Genomic DNA, 17,076 nt, shown 5'->3' with positions numbered 1-17,076 from the left:
AAACAAGAAATATGATATAGATGGAAATTCAAGACCCTACTGTTAACAGAGCCCATCAAGGACACATGCACTAATCCAAAGTAACAAAACACTTAGTAAAAATATTTTTTTATTAAAAAGACAGACACCGTTTGGCATTTCTGAGATACAATGAATCCAATGTGCAGAATGTATTCTCTGGCAATCTTATAAATATTAATCAGTAATAGCAAAATGACATCTGTAGGATTTTTTTTTTTTTCTTCAGGATTTTCAATCGGAACGGAAAAAAAAAAAAAAAAAAAAAAAAAAAAAATATCAGATAAATTCAATTCCTTCATATTTAACGTCACCAATCTTTGTCTCGTGCAATAGGACCCGGCCATCCAAAATAAAAACTGTGATGTATGTGGCAACTTCACCATTGTTTTCTTCGGATTTCAGAGCCACAATGATCTGATCATCCGTGCCCGGGATGAATTTGAATGAGGAGAATCCATGCGTGGGATTCTGTGTTCCCACATGAGATAGTTTTATGCTGGAGAAGTCAGGAGAGGCTCGTAGAAGGATGTTTGCACCACGCTGTTCATCCTCTTTCTCACTGTACCTTTCCTTACTGGCACGGCGTGGTAGGAAAAACCAGCTATGTAGTGAGTCACTCCATGCTGCAGACTCATGGATCAAGTAACCTGTGGATAAAAAAATAAAACTTGCAAAATACAGTGAACAGCAGTAAACAATCAGTGAGAAAAATAATGAGTGCCGGAAAACCCACCCAAAACATCTTGGGCCTCATTTGGATGTTTGTGATTTTTCAAATATGCAAAAAATAGTTTATCTTACCAGTCTTTGGTCTATGTTCTGTCATTACCACTAGCGATTTTTCCACATACAGTGTAATAAAAAAAACTGCATAACTTCTACTACCCAATGCACTGTTAAAGGGAATCTGTCCCTGAGTTTTTGCTACCCCATCTAAGATGATACAGATCTGCCAGTTCTCTAAATGCTGATCTCCATATAACCTCTCTCCCACCACTGGTTGACAGCTTTCTGTGTCCACTGCACAGGCAGCAAGTTGTCAATCAGTGGTGGGAGCGGGGTAAACAGAGCTCATGAATTTGGAGGACTACAAAACATCAAGTTTATTGATTAACTTTATCACTAGACTTAGATTTTATGTTTTATCATCAGGAAATTATCAAAACTACAATAAGCAGCCCAATAAATGACACACTGCTGGAATCAGGGTCTATGTCTATATTATGCTACTCCCAGATTAGGTGGGGGGGAAAAAAAAACAAAAAAAAAAAAAAACTGACTGATATCCTGATTTTTTTAATCACAGACTGCATATGGATGTCATCTGTCAACTGTACATGCTTTTCAAAGACCCATATGCGATTTATTTCTGAAAAATAATAATAGTACCATAAGCTTTGATGGGTATGTGTATTAATCTTGAAAATCATGTTTGCGATTCACGGATGTCTGAAAAAGGCATAAGGTTTTTATATAAGCACACAGTTATTTTGAGGTGAAACTGCTTTAGGAAACGTCTTTTCTTTGGGAAAATCATGGAGGAGCGTTTTTTTTTCCTGGAGTATTTCCTGAAGCAGTTTCTGAAGAGGTTTTGAACAGTTTTTTTTTTTTTCCGTAAAGTATTGTTTGCAGAGTTTTGACTGGACGGTGCCTAGTCTGGAGAGGTTTCCTTCAGGATCCGCTGCAAAGAAGTGACACGCACTTTTATCCACCAGGTATTTTTAAAAACCTCTTATACAATTTTTTTCTTTAAAACAAATGAACAGCAGAGTTTCCCACAGAAATGAATAAGAATAGTTTTCCAAGAAATTAACAGTTTTTGAGGAAGATTTTTGAGAGGATCAACTTAAAAACCGCGTGCACATGGCCTTATAACACAGAAGTGCAACTCACAGACCCACACTTGGTACCTTAGGGTATGAACTCTACCTGGAACCCACCTGAAAAAGTACAAAATAAAAACGAACATATGCACTGCAATGTAAAAATGAGTTGCTGGTCATATGTTCAGTTAACCACTTCAGACTTTGAAGGCCATGAAGCACTCTCCGGCAGTGTATTCCTACAACTAACCTTGTGCAAGTATGCCAGCATCTACAGCACACCGTGTGTGCACAGTCTTTATACTGAGTCTTTGGAGAAGAAACTCCAAGATTTTGAAGAATTTCTGGTCTAAAAAAACTCATCAAAAAGACACAGGCCAGTCTTGATGAGGAGATGGTCTACAGTCAGAGCTCCTGATTCATGAAGAGGCATATACAACGAGCGGTGTGCCCCACACCACATCTACCTCCTCCGGTCCTTGTGTGCACCTCGTCACACCCCATTCCTGCACCACTTTGTCAGGGCAGGGCTGAAAATTGTCTGAGTGACAAAAGTAGCATTATTTAATTGAAGTCTCGAGTTGTGCCAAAATTATGCAGTTGTTTTAAAGCTTTTTACACCGGAATACTGGCATAAAAAGCTCTTATGAATCTGGCCCTCAGTATACACATATCCTTAGGATGATTTTGACAAAAAAAAAAAAAAAAAATGTCGGGCAGCATGGATTATTATATTTAGTTGTTCTAGCCATATCCATTGCAAAAAAAAAAAAAAAAATGCATGCAATGAAGCAAACAGCTATGCAATCTTCATAGACAAACATGGGTAGTAGTAAAGGCCATGCCAAACAACTGTAAACATAGCATATCAAAATAATCACAATTTACAGATGAAATATTAAAAACAGACTTGTGGCAAACAAGGTATCCTAGGTTTGTCACAAGTCTGTTTGTAATAATTCATCTGTAAATTGTGATTATTGCGAACAGTTCTGCCGTTAAGTTGTACAACATAAAAGGAATGGCGGTGCATACATATCACCTATCCTTTGTCACATGGACACAGTCCTAAATTCAATATGGCAATGCGTTGGCTGTGGTGATGTAATGCACACCACTACCGGACACGATCGCGGGAGTAAAGATTATATGGGTTATCCGGTCTTGTGGTGAAAATCTGCAGTCACTGTGCGTAAAAGCAGACTTCTGAATCCTTACAGCGTGCACTACACACCCTTTTAGCACTCTCCGGTGTTGACACCAAGACCGGGCGGTCACATAACTGCATGCATGCGATCTGCATACTTCCAGCCTCATACGGATTAGAATTTACTCAATTCACTTACATTGAGGGAGTCTGAGCACATCTATTCGGCACGTGTCCGTCCGGTCTCGGCAGCGACACCCGAGAATCCTGACAGTGGGCGGTGAGCATGCTATAAAAATTTAGAAGTCTGTAGTCCCATTGAGTGACCATATACTCTCATTAGAAGACCAGACAACCTCTTTAAGCTTCTCTAGTCTGATGAATGAATATGGATTTCCCAGATACTTTGAGTACATAACCAACTAAATACATAGTATCAAAGTTGGTAGAGGAGTGATGAAAGTACTGAAGAAAAAAAAAAAAAAAAAAAATACTGCACACCAAGAAACTTGTTGCCTACTGTTGAGACAATACAACTGTAAGTGAAACCTTATTCTGAACCTAGGATATCAGACCCAGCCATGTCTGTATACACTCATTTACCTGGGGGCTTTATTCCAGCAGCCTCTCGTAACAAGTTGTAGTTGGGAACCCAGTTTTGGTGGCGAACGTCACCATGGGGTCCTATTATTTTTATCCATTCAGGGTTTTCATTCAGCACCATGCCAGTAGTGGTCGTCCATTCCTTTCCCAAACCCCCGACATACAAGAGTTCATCCTTTACCGCAAGCCACTCAGCTTTAAAACCTTCAATGTTAAAAAGACAGAATATGAGAGTTTGTACGTACAACAACAAATGTAAGATGTTAGTGGAATCGTTCAAGTTGTATCGTACAAAACCATTCACCGAACAAGTAGCTTTTATACTGAGCGTGCAGAATTATGCCACACTGTAGTGTTTTCATGCAAAAAACATTTATGGTATAAATATATTAGGACTTTATCTACATATACAGTACAGACCAAAAGTTTGGACACGCCTCATTCAAAGAGTTTTCTTTATTTTCATGAGTATGAAAATTGTAGATTCACTCTGAAGGCATCAAAACAATGAGTTAACACATGTGGAATTAATTATAATTAACACAAAAGTGTGAAACAACTGAAAATATGTCTGATATTCTAGGTTCTTCAAAGTAGCCACCTTTTGCTTTGATTACTGCTTTGCACACTCTTGGCATTCTCTTGATGAGCTTCAAGAGGTAGTCACCAGAAATGGTCTTCCAACAGTCTTGAAGGAGTTCCAAGAGATGCTTAGCACTTGTTGGCCCTTTTGCCTTCACTTTGCGGTCCAGCTCACCCCAAACCATCTCGATTGGGTTCAGGTCTGGTGACTGTGGAGGCCAGGTCATCTGGAATAGCACCCCATCACTCTCCTTCTTGGTCAAATAGCCCTTACACAGCCTGGAGGTGTGTTTGGGGTCATTATCCTGTTGAAAAATAAATGATGGTCCAACGAAACGCAAGCCGGATGGAATAGCATGCCGCTGCAAGATGCTGTGGTAGCCATGCTGGTTCAGTATGCCTTCAATTTTTAATAAATCCCCAACAGTCACCAGCAAAGCACCCCCACACCATCAAACCTCCTCCATGCTTCACGGTGGGAACCAGGCATGTTGAGTCCATCCGTTCACCTTTTCTGCGTCGCACAAAGACACGGTGGTTGGAACCAAAGATCTCAAATTTGGACTCATCAGACCAAAGCACCGATTTCCACTGGTCTAATGTCCATTCCTTGTGTTCTCTAGCCCAAACAAGTCTCTTCTGCTTGTTGCCTGTCCTTAGCAGTGGTTTCCTAGCAGCTATTTTACCATGAAGGCCTGCTGCACAAAGTCTCCTCTTAACAGTTGTTGTAGAGATGTGTCTGCTGCTAGAACTCTGTGTGGCATTGACCTGGTCTCTATTCTGAGCTGCTGTTAACCTGCGATTTCTGAGGCTGGTGACACGGATGAACTTATCCTCCGCAGCAGAGGCGACTCTTGGTCTTCCTTTCCTGGGCCGGTCCTCATGTGAGCCAGTTTTTTTGTAGCGCTTGATGGTTTTTGCCACTTTCAAAGTTTTCCCAATTTTTCGGACTGACTGACCTTCATTTCTTAAAGTAATGATGGCCACTCGTTTTTCTTTACTCAGCTGCTTTTTTCTTGCCACAATACAAATTCTAACAGTCTATTCAGTAGGACTATCAGCTGTGTATCCACCAGCCTTCTGCACAACACAACTGATGGTCCTAACCCCATTTATAAGGCAAGAAATCCCACTTATTAAACCTGACAGGGCACACCTGTGAAGTGAAAACCATTTCTGGTCACTACCTCTTGAAGCTCATCAAGAGAATGCCAAGAGTGTGCAAAGCAGTAATCAAAGAAAAAGGTGGCTACTTTGAAGAACCTAGAACATAAGACATATTTTCAGTTGTTTCACACTTTTTTGTTAATTATATAATTCCACATGTGATAATTCATAGTTTTGATGCCTTCAGAGTGAATCTACAATTTTCAGAGTCATGAAAATAAAGAAAACTCTTTGAATGAGAAGGTGTGTCCAAACTTCTGGTCTGTACTGTACGTTAAGTACAGTTGTGCTCAAAAGTTTACATACCCCTTTAGAATTTTTGCTTTCTTGGCCTTTTTTAAGAGAATATGAATGAGAACACCAAAACTTTTCCTCCACTCATGGTTAGTGGTTGGGTGTTTTCTCTTTTTAAATCATAATGCCAACCCAAAACATCCAAATGACCCTGATCAAAAGTTCACCTACCCTGATGAGTTTGGCCTGATAACATGCACAGAAGTTGACACAAATGGGTTTGAATGGCTACTAAAGGTAACAGCCTCACGTGTGACCTGCTTGCCTGTCATTAGTTTGTGTGCATGACAGCTGAGTGAGTTTCTGGGATCTAGACAGACTCTTGCATCTTTCATACAGCCACTGACATTTCTGGATTGTGAGAAAACGGGGAAAGCAAAAGAATTGTCAACAGATCTATGTGGAAAGGTAGTTGAAATGTATCAAACAGGAAAGGGATACAAAAAGATATCCAAGGAATTGACAATGCCAGTCTGCAGCGTCCAAACTGTGATTAACAAATGGAAAATCAGGGGCTCTGCAAAAACAAAACCATGGTCAGGTAGACCAATAAATATTTCATCCACAACTACCAGGAAAATTGTTTGGGATGTAAAGAAAAACCCACAAATAACATCAGCTGAAATACTGGACTCTCTGAAAACTAGAGATGTGGCTGTTTCAAGATGCACAATAAGGAGGCACTTGAAGAAAAATGGGCTGCATGGTCGAGTCGCCAGAAGAAAGCCATTACTGCGCAAATGCCACAAAGTATCTCACCTACAATACGCAAAATGCGCAGTTCATGCTAGACAGCCCAGGAATTTACAGGAACTGAAGGCTTTTTGCCAAGAAGAGTGGGCAGCTTTACCGTCTGAGAAAATAGAGAACCTCATCCACAATTACCACAAAAGACTTCAACCTGTCATTGATGTTAGAAGGGGGCAATACACGGTATTAAGAAATGGGGTATGTGAACTTTTGATCAGGGTCATTTGGACGTTTTGGGTTGTCATTATGAATTAAAAAGAGAAAACACAGTAGTTTGACAATAAATGTCTTCACCCAACCAAAGTTTTGGTGCATTCATATTCTCTGAAAAAAAGGCCAAGAAAGCAAACATTCTGCCGGGGTATGTAAACTGTATATACTAAGTAAAACACCAAACACAAAACAGTGACACCCCATAGTACAATACAGGATGTGCATAAGATTTCAGAAATCGTATTCACTTTGCTGGTGCTGTAAAGTGTAGAATATTTTTCAGCGGAAAAATCACATGGAACAAAATACTGCAAAAGTGCAGTGGGAACAAGACTGTTGGGCAATGATGATACTTTATATGGATTAAGGCATTTAGAGGACTGCTTGGACAATATATTAGGTCTAGATGGAATATGAAACTAGACAAAATGATGAGATATCAAAAAGTTGAACTTGAATTATAAGTTACATAACTCTTCAGTATAAACCAATTAAAGTGGTTGTCCAGTACTTTTAGTGATGGCCCATCCTTAGAATAGGTCATCAATATCAGGACAGTGGAGGTCTGACACTTTGCACCCCCACTGATCAGCTGTTCCCAGTCCTGGCAGCGGACAGATGTTGATCAGTTGCAGAGATTCACAGCTACATACACTATATACGACCTCACATCCAACCCTACACATCCTGAATAAGGATGGAATCTTCAGAACCCTGCCTCAGTCACTATATAGCTGACACAATCTGATATTGATGACCTATCCTAATAAGCCACCCTTATGACCACTAGGTCGTGCAGGGAACTGTTGTCAGCCCCATTCAAGTAAGGTGCAAGGGCAACACTCTACAGAAAAAAAAAAAATAGTGAAGGTGACACTGCACCATAGCAGTGCTGCAGCCCCTTGATTCTCAAAATCAGTGTGGGTTCCCAGAAGCCAAACCCTCTCTAATTATAGAGTTAAGACAGAACATATCAATAGGTCATTAATTTAAATTGCTGATGTCTGGTTAGGACAGAAGCGGACAATAGGACAAAACAAGAGAAATGTAAGAGTGATGGTAGTGCTCACCTGGAGTGGTTGTGTATGGACACAACACCAATAAGAGCATTAGAAACGCTTCCAGATAGAAAATCACTTTAGTGGAGAAATCACGGGCTGTGCCTTGAAAAAGGTGCCAATGTGGTTCCGAAACGCGTTGGTTAATGAAAACCTCCATTCTTAATTTCCGCAAATGCAGCCCAGGTTCCGTGATCTTTCCATTACAGTGAATTAAGTTGGGAATACCACTTTAATTTTGATTTACATGAAAACTGAGATCACCTATAAAAATAGCAAACGTAAAATTACCCTGATATTACCTAGGAGTGTTACACACGACCTTTAAAACAAATAAGACGCATTCGTTATTCGATGGCATTTACGCATACATCACATTCTTGACAGATAATGCAGCCACCCCTAAGTGTATGGAGCCGGTTAGAACAAGTGTCATGTATACTGCGTGTACTGCTGAGAATACAAGGAAATAAGGGTGCCGACATGTAATCTATTGGAAGCTTAAGGCTAAGTTCACACTGGGCTTTTTTTTTCTGCAGCAAAACCTGAGTGTTTGCCAGGAAAGAAGCTGTGGCAAAAAAGCGGGGTTTGATGCATTTTTGGTGTGGTTTTTCATAAATTTTTTTTATTCAATAGGTGAAAAACGCTGAAAGAAGTGACATGCTCTATGTAAAAAAACAAACAAACATGCAAAGCACAAAATACTGATGACAAAACAAAAAACAATGTCTGTGAATGAGATTTCTGAACTCTCAGGCTTTGCTGGTACTGTAATATGCAACTGAAAATTGGAATAAAAATAAAGAAAAGCCTAAAGCATTCATATCGCAGAGCTCTTCTCTAACCATGACTCACCTTTATCCACGGTGCCGTCTCCATCTGTCAGTATGACCCACGGTACAGCTTTATTGCCATCCAACCTGTAAATGACCCCCGTACGATCGTCCACTGAATACAGCTTTCCATTAAATACTATTAGCTCGGACAGTTCCATTCCTCTCCCTTTTTCTGCCAGGTGCGTTTGCAAGACAATATTTTCTTTCTCCCATTCTACCGTAACTTGGTCACCACTATCGAACAGCGTTAGGTGACCTTTCTTAAGATAGCTGAACCAAGTGTGGTCTTTGGAGCTGCGAGAGTCAGTGTCTAAGTCTGCAATAACTGCGATTTGGTACCGGAGTCCATCAGGGGTCTTAAGGGGTGGAGAAAGTGGGTACGTGTCATTATAGAGTTCACCAGCTAAAGGCTGAATTATCTTCCAATTGTGAGCATTTGGTAATGCAGTCTTTGGGCTTGAAGATGGATGAAAGTAGAGCAGCAGCAGCAACAATGCTAAACCCAATAAGGACACTACAATGGCACGCCAGCGTGGCCTGAAACGGGGGTCTGCAGTCTTTGTCATGGAGGCCAGAACAGGAAGCCCACCCACACTGATCCGCAGGGGGCTCATAGACTCTTTACATTCCAGTAGTGTGTAGGGATTCATAAGGCATCTGTGTTGCAAGTCAGGACCTTAGTAACAAATAAGAAACCAAGATTAATGCAAGAAAACAACAAGGTATTACAAACATGACTTTGTCAACCCTGTAAAGGCATTTACAACATGTAAATGGGTTGTCTGGGGAGGAATTTTGTTCACAAACTGCTCAGATTGATTTAACAATAATACTTATCTCATGGGCCCCATTCTGTGGCAACAAATAAACAGTATGACGGGGTTCCGGCTCTGTCACAAAGCTGTCATTTCCTGACATCTGCTACATGCCAAGTATGCATTAGGTCTCATATCATATATCCGTGTTTAAACATGCATGTCAAAAAATGATACTGGTGTCAACAGCGTTTGGCTCAATGTGTCATTAGTGGGACCAGTGTGTGTTAAAATCTGTAATCAGTGTTTTTCACGGATGGATGAATAAATTACACAGCTTCTCCTACAGTTGTGGCCAAAAGTATTGACACCCCTGCAATTCTGTCAGATAATACTCAGTTTCTTCCTGAAAATGATTGCAAACACAAATTCTTTGTTATTATCTTCATTTGTCTTAAATGAAAAAACACAAAAAGAATTGTCCTAAAGCCAAATTGGACATAATTCCACACCAAACATAAAAAAAGAGGGTGGACAAAAGTATTGGCACTGTTCAAAAAATCATGTGATGCTTCTCTAATTTGTGTAATTAACAGCACCTGTAACTTACCTGTGGCACCTAACAGGTGTTGGCAATAACTAAATCACACTTGCAGCCAGTTGACATGGATTAAAGTTGACTCAACCTCTGTCCTGTGTCCTTGTGTGTACCACATTGAGCATGGAGAAAAGAAAGAAGACCAAAGAACTGTCTGAGGACTGGAGAAACCAAATTGTGAGGAAGCATGAGCAATCTCAAGGCTACAAGTCCATCTCCAAAGACCTGAATGTTCCTGTGTCTACCGCGCAGTGTCATCAAGAAGTTTAAAGCCCATGGCACTGTGGCTAACCTCCCTAGATGTGGCCGGAAAAGAAAAATTGACAAGAGATTTCAACACAAGATTGTGCGGATGTTGGATAAAGAACCTCGACTAACATCCAAACAAGTTCAAGCTGCCCTGCAGTCCGAGGGTGCAACAGTGTCAACCCGTACTATCCGTCGGCATCTGAATGAAAAGGGACTGTATGGTAGGAGACCCAGGAAGACCCCACTTCTTACCCCGAGACATAAAAAAGCCAGGCTGGAGTTTGCCAAAACTTACCTGAAAAAGCCTAAAACGTTTTGGAAGAATGTTCTCTGGTCAGATGAGACAAAAGTAGAGCTTTTTGGGCAAAGGCATCAACATAGAGTTTACATGAGAAAAAAAAAGGCATTCAAAGAAAAAAAACACGGTCCGTACAGTCAAACATGGCGGAGGATCCCTGATGTTTTGGGGTTGCTTTGCTGCCTCTGGCACTGGACTGCTTGACCGTGTGCATGGCATTATGAAGTCAGAAGACTACCAACAAATTTTGCAGCATAATGTAGGGCCCAGTGTGAGAAAGCTGGGTCTCCCTCAGAGGTCATGGGTCTTCCAGCAGGACAATGAGCCAAAACACACTAGAAAATGGTTTGAGAGAAAGCACTGGAGACTTCTAAGGTGGCCAGCAATGAGTCCAGACCTGAATCCCATAGAACGCCTGTAGAGAGATCTAAAAATGGCAGTTTGGAAAAGGCACCCTTAAAATATCAGGGACCTGGAGCAGTTTCCAAAGAAGAATGGTCTAAAATTCCAGCAGAGCATTGTAAGAAACTCATTGATGGTTACCGGAAGCGGTTGGTCGCAGTTATTTTGGCTAAAGGTTGTGCACCCAAGTATTAGGCTGAGGGTGCCAATACTCTTTTGTCTGGCCCATTTTTGGAGTTGTGTGTGAAATGATCAATGTCTTGCTTTTTGCTTCATTCTCTTGTGTGTTTTTTCATTTAAGACAAATTAAATGAAGATAATAGCAAAGAATTTGTGTTTGCAATCATTTTCAGGAAGAAACTGAGTATTATCTGACAGAATTGCAGGGGTGTCAATACTTTTGGCCACAACTGTATCCTTTTCATTGTTAAAGGGGACATCCAAGACTAATTTTTTTTACACTATGGTCCTAAAAATTAACAGGCAGGTAGTTACTAGCCACCTGCCTTTTGTGCCTGGCGATGATATCTCTGCCGGTACAGAGCAGTCACAGAAAGCTCCTGCCGGTAATTCCAGAGCTTCCCCTGACGTCAATAAAACAGCGGCTTCTCTTACGCTTTGTTGACATGGTGTGACTTCCAATGTCATGTGGACTGACAGCCGGCTCCTGCTGCCTAACTGCGGAGAGCCGGCTGTCAATCAGCATGACGTCAGCAGTCAAGCTCTCTCGACAGAGCAGCCAAGAAGAGCTGCTCTGTTGATGTGGAACTGGTAATGGATATTACAGGCAGGTAGTAGCCTCCGTTAGCAACAACCTGCAGGTTGGTTTTTAGACCCATGATATAAACCAAAAAAGTCCTGGACAACCATTTTAAACACGCACAGCACATGGATGCCATCAATGTGCCGTACATGTTTTTCATACTAATAGTCTTGTATTGGCCCTTTCATTCGTGACACCGGAGAAAAAAAAAGGACATCTCCATGAGTTTTGCACGGACACACGATCCGTGAAAAAACAACGACACATAAGTAGCGCCATAGACTAATAGGTACATGTTCTATACTTTACAAAACTTCTCTGAATGAGGCCTTAGAGGCTGTTGAGGACCCCCCCTTTTTAATGGGCTAATTAACTGTAAATCAAGTCCATCAATGCTAGGCATGGATCAATGCAAGCTGTATTATGATGAACAATCATTAGTAAGATTATTTGGTGGCCAAAGAGGCTGCATATTATTGCCACGTGTGCTGGTGATGGGATTGGCAAGCTACTGTCTGTGTATATAGACCCTCGTGTGCAGGGTTGAATAATTAGATGCTAAAACACTGCTTTGTATTGGGGTGCCAAGTTACATACCACCAAGGTCTGGTTAGTCTGCTATTACAATACCTCCTGAGGAAGTTATCTCACGAAACGTGCGTTGGGGCAACCCTTGTTACACCCTGTTCAGCTCATGTAAGTCTTTATCATTATTCTGTCCTTTTGTATTGGCATGCACGATTTTTTTGCAGCACCTTGTACTTGATGCACTTTAGCAAATATGGCCTAATCTCAGCATTTCTATCAATACAGACTTGTAGCTCTACTGTGGTCTGATATTAAGCAGGATCTGACATTTTCTATGTATTTAAAATGTTTTTAATGATATATACTTAATAAAAATATAATTTTATGGTACTTCTACTCTAAAGGGCCCGTCACACTTAGAGATATCGCTAGCAATATCGCTGTAATGTCACTGGTTTTGTGACGTAGCAGCGATATTGCTAGCGATATCGCTATGTGTGATACTTACCTCTGACCACTCCCCCGCTGGTTATCGCTGATCGCGCGAGAACGGCCTGTGCTTTTTCTCGTCGTCGGCTTCCTGCTATGGCGATGAGTGGAGCCGGGCGGGAGGACGCAGGATCGCCATGTCTGACAGGTAAGTAGCAACCCCTGCTATGTTGCTGGTGAGATCTGCCTGTGTGGCAGCTCACTAGCGACCACTTAGCGATGTACCAGCGATCCTGACCGCGTCATATCGTTGTCGGGATCGCTGGTGCATCGCTAAGTGTGACAGTACCTTTAGCCTTTTCTTCGATATTCCCTATTGCAACACCTTGTATGATATGACTAGGTGTAGTCTAAAGGCCCCTTTACATTTAGTGATGCACCAGCGATATGACCCGCTCAGGATCGCTGGTGCATCGCTAAATGGTCGCTAGTGAGCTGCCACACAGGCAGATCTCACTAGTGACGTAGCGATGCAGCAGCGGTCGTTACTTACCTTTCACACGCAGCGATGCTGACGTCCTCCCGCCCGCGTCCATGCGTCGCTCGTCGGCGCCAGCAGGAAGCTGACGACGAGAAATGGACCAAGCCGATCACGCGCGATCAGCGACAGACAGCGGGGGAGCCGGTCGGAGGTAAGTATCACACATAGCGATATCGCTAGCAATATCGCTGCTGCGTCACAAAATCGGTGACGTTATAGCGATATTGCTATGTGTAAAACCCCCTTAAGAAAAACTTGTTTATCAAGTAAACACGGATCTCCATACCACGGATTTCAGGGTGTGTCGCCATTTCATGTCATTGTGTCAGAGGCACCAGCCCAGTCTGTAACCTGGTAACTTGCCGAGATAAAGCACAGGTGAATAGCTAATCTCATTTGTCTTTCCCATTCACATAAAGGAATCTACAGAGCTAGTGGAGTTCAGGTGAAACAATGACATGTTTCTTTACCATTATCAGTAAAAATAAAGACATCTTGGTCAGGATGTAAATTTCTTGATGCAATCACTGAGCTCCTTATGCTTTGATGTGTGTCTGCCCTGCTTCCCCCTCCCTGGCTGTATACCTCTTGGGAACCTTCAGGGGTTAACCTAATCAAAAAGGCCAACCTAGTTGGTGACGGTATCTGATGGTAAACAGTAATGCCTGGCACAACCTGGCAGTGTGTGTTGGCTGAGCTACACAACTGTTCAGGAATACAGCGCTCTCACTTTTCAGATCTGCAAAACAATAGTTTCCCAGAACCTCAAATTTTAATTGGGTTTAATTTTAAAACCAAAAGCTTTGAATAGTAAAAATCACAGAGTGAGGGTATGTTTCCACGTTCAGTACTGGCAGCAGCACATGTCCGCTCCTCTCACAGCGCTGCCGGCTTTGGTACGCGGGGTGATTCCGCATGTGTCCATTGAACACGTGGAATCACCGCATCCTATACATTAGACTGTGATATTGATCTTGCGGAGACTGAGCTTCTTCGCTGAATAAATAGACATGCTGCGGTCTAGAAAGACGCGCCGCATACACAGGTCTGCCACATGCGTGTTAGTGGAGATGGGATTCCAGAAAATCCCCTCCACCATGCTGTTACATCTGGACGCTGTGGCTGTATGCAGCGTCCAATCCGCAGCAAATCCTGAACGTGGAAACATACTCTAATACTCACCCTGCTGATTTCTTCCAGTCCCACAGCGTCTCAGTCGCACAAACATATGAGGGCTGCAGTGGTGACCCCCCCCCCCAGAGGTGTACGCATGTGAGGGGCTGCAGTGGTGACCCCCCCCCCCCCCCGCAGAGGTGTACGCATGTGAGGGGCTGCAGTGGTGACCCCCCCCCCCCCGCAGAGGTGTACGCATGTGAGGGGCTGCAGTGGTGACCCCCCCCCCCCGCAGAGGTGTACGCATGTGAGGGGCTGCAGTGGTGACCCCCCCAGAGGTGTACGCATGTGAGGGGCTGCAGTGGTGACCCCCCCCAGAGGTGTACGCATGTGAGGGGCTGCAGTGGTGACCCCCCCCGCAGAGGTGTACGCATGTGAGGGGCTGCAGTGGTGACCCCCCCCGCAGAGGTGTACGCATGTGAGGGGCTGCAGTGGTGACCCCCCCCCGCAGAGGTGTACGCATGTGAGGGGCTGCAGTGGTGACCCCCCCCGCAGAGGTGTACGCATGTGAGGGGCTGCAGTGGTGACCCCCCCCCCCGCAGAGGTGTACGCATGTGAGGGGCTGCAGTGGTGACCCCCCCCCCCGCAGAGGTGTACGCATGTGAGGGGCTGCAGTGGTGACCCCCCCCCCCGCAGAGGTGTACGCAAGTGAGGGGCTGCAGTGGTGACCCCCCCCCCCCCGCAGAGGTGTACGCATGTGAGGGGCTGCAGTGGTGACCCCCCCCCTGCAGAGGTGTACGCATGTGAGGGGCTGCAGTGGTGACCCCCCCCCCGCAGAGGTGTACGCATGTGAGGGGCTGCAGTGGTGACCCCCCCCCCCGCAGAGGTGTACGCATGTGAGGGGCTGCAGTGGTGACCCCCCCCCAGCAGAGGTGTACGCATGTGAGGGGCTGCAGTGGTGACCCCCCCCCCCCAGAGGTGTACGCATGTGAGGGGCTGCAGTGGTGACCCCCCCCCCCAGAGGTGTACGCATGTGAGGGGCTGCAGTGGTGACCCCCCCCCCCCCAGAGGTGTACGCATGTGAGGGGCTGCAGTGGTGACCCCCCCCGCAGAGGTGTACGCATGTGAGGGGCTGCAGTGGTGACCCCCCCCCCAGCAGAGGTGTACGCATGTGAGGGGCTGCAGTGGTGACCCCCCCCCTGCAGAGGTGTACGCATGTGAGGGGCTGCAGTGGTGACCCCCCCCCCCTGCAGAGGTGTACGCATGTGAGGGGCTGCAGTGGTGACCCCCCCCCCCAGAGGTGTACGCATGTGAGGGGCTGCAGTGGTGACCCCCCCCCCCAGAGGTGTACGCATGTGAGGGGCTGCAGTGGTGACCCCCCCCGCAGAGGTGTACGCATGTGAGGGGCTGCAGTGGTGACCCCCCCCCCAGAGGTGTACGCATGTGAGGGGTTGCAGTGGTGACCCCCCCCCAGAGGTGTACGCATGTGAGGGGTTGCAGTGGTGACCCCCCCCCCCCCCCAGAGGTGTACGCATGTGAGGGGCTGCAGTGGTGACCCCCCCCCAGAGGTGTACGCATGTGAGGGGCTGCAGTGGTGACCCCCCCCCCCAGAGGTGTACGCATGTGAGGGGCTGCAGTGGTGACCCCCCCCCAGAGGTGTACGCATGTGAGGGGCTGCAGTGGTGACCCCCCCCCCCCAGAGGTGTATACAGCAGCGTCATGTGTTTGCATCAGGATATCATTGCCGGCGGACAAAATACAGAGATTGCTGGGAAACAGCAGCATGAGAGCGCTGGGGATCTGCACTGGATGATTAGGCCAGGCTCCCACTTAAGAAAAGTCTCCTTTTTTTGTACCCAGTGCTTTTTTATTGCACAATAATCTGCTGTGATTATTGTGTTTTTGGTGCAGATTTCATGCAGCATTATTAATACTGCATTTTTCGGCTTCCCCATGGAAGACTTTAGGAATAAAATGCAACAGAAGCATTAAATAGCTCAACAGAGCAAAGTGGACACACGTTTTCATGAAATCACCACCATGTAGGCTACAAGACCTCATTCAGGTGTCAGTGAGTTCTCTGGTATGTAAAGAACCACTTGTCATGATTGTGCAGGGTCAGATTTTCAGAGGAGATTGGTTATTGGGCCAGTTTTTACGATCAGGGTTTTTCTCGTGTGCATGAAACTGCTGGAGCTTTCCAAGCTTCTCCTATCAAGCAGTCTGTGAAAATGCATCCGTCTGATGGCATCCGAGTGCTGTCCCTTTTTTTCACAGGCCCATAGACCTGCATTGGTGAGTTTGATCTATGACTCAGCTCGAAATCAGACGTGTCCACAAAAATACAAGGACGTGTGATCAACCCCATAGAATATTATAACTAGACGTTTTATACATGAAATACTGACATCTGAATAAGCCCTTAGATGCAACAGATTTTCTGCGGGGAAAAGGGAAGCGCTTAATGCTGTCTACCACTGTAAGCCAGGGGGCTGGGGAGGCCCTTTATACCGACCGCACCCGACACCATACAACCACACTGCTGTGCCTACATTACTACTGCCTTGTGACACCAGGGGGAAGAATGGAGCTGGCACGGCCCCAACACCACACGTCACAGGGAGCCCGCTTCCTGCTCACAAGAGCAGGACACTACATGGCCCCGGAGCACGGCTCTGTCACTGCCCGCACTGTGCACACACTGTAACACGTACTACGGGGTCTGCGCCTGGACGGGGGGCGGGTCACTGACAACTCACCGATGTCCTGGGCTGCCGCTAAAACCAAGTGTGCGGTGATCACTGCTCCATTGTCAGTAGGTAAATGCTAGACTGTATGGGCTCCTTCCTGGTGTGATGTCATTTCTGGGGGCGTGTCATATGGGGGGCGTGTTCGGACAGCAACGG

General features: G+C 44.9%; 1 protein-coding gene across 1 annotated transcript; it reads right to left on the bottom strand.

Annotated features, from left to right (window-relative positions):
• Positions 1-92: 92 nt before the first annotated feature.
• On the bottom strand, positions 93-17,076 carry CANT1 (calcium activated nucleotidase 1). The gene is made up of 4 exons (XM_073588066.1): positions 16,930-17,076; positions 8,514-9,170; positions 3,595-3,798; positions 93-668 (listed from the first exon to the last, which is right to left on the bottom strand). The coding sequence occupies exons 2-4, from the start codon at positions 9,142-9,144 to the stop codon at positions 298-300; spliced, it is 1,206 nt and encodes a 401-aa protein (XP_073444167.1). The 5' UTR covers positions 9,145-9,170; positions 16,930-17,076; the 3' UTR covers positions 93-297.

This window comes from Dendrobates tinctorius, unplaced genomic scaffold (assembly GCF_039654945.1).
Source record: "Dendrobates tinctorius isolate UK_male_01 unplaced genomic scaffold, ASM3965494v1 ptg000103l, whole genome shotgun sequence".
NCBI lineage: Eukaryota > Metazoa > Chordata > Amphibia > Anura > Dendrobatidae > Dendrobates > Dendrobates tinctorius.
The sequence above is the reverse complement of the archived record's forward strand: the minus strand, read 5'-3'. Positions and strand labels throughout refer to the sequence as shown.

What these genes read in the sequence shown, in the direction of transcription:
- CANT1 (XM_073588066.1), bottom strand. Translation starts at nt 9,144, where the DNA reads ATGAATCCCTACACACTACTGGAATGTAAAGAGTCTATGAGCCCCCTG. An exon ending in AGACGGCACCGTGGATAAAG is followed by an intron (nt 3,799 to 8,513) that starts GTGAGTCATGGT and finishes TTAACATTGAAG; the next exon opens with GTTTTAAAGCTGAGTGGCTT. An exon ending in TGCTGGAATAAAGCCCCCAG is followed by an intron (nt 669 to 3,594) that starts GTAAATGAGTGT and finishes TTTTATCCACAG; the next exon opens with GTTACTTGATCCATGAGTCT.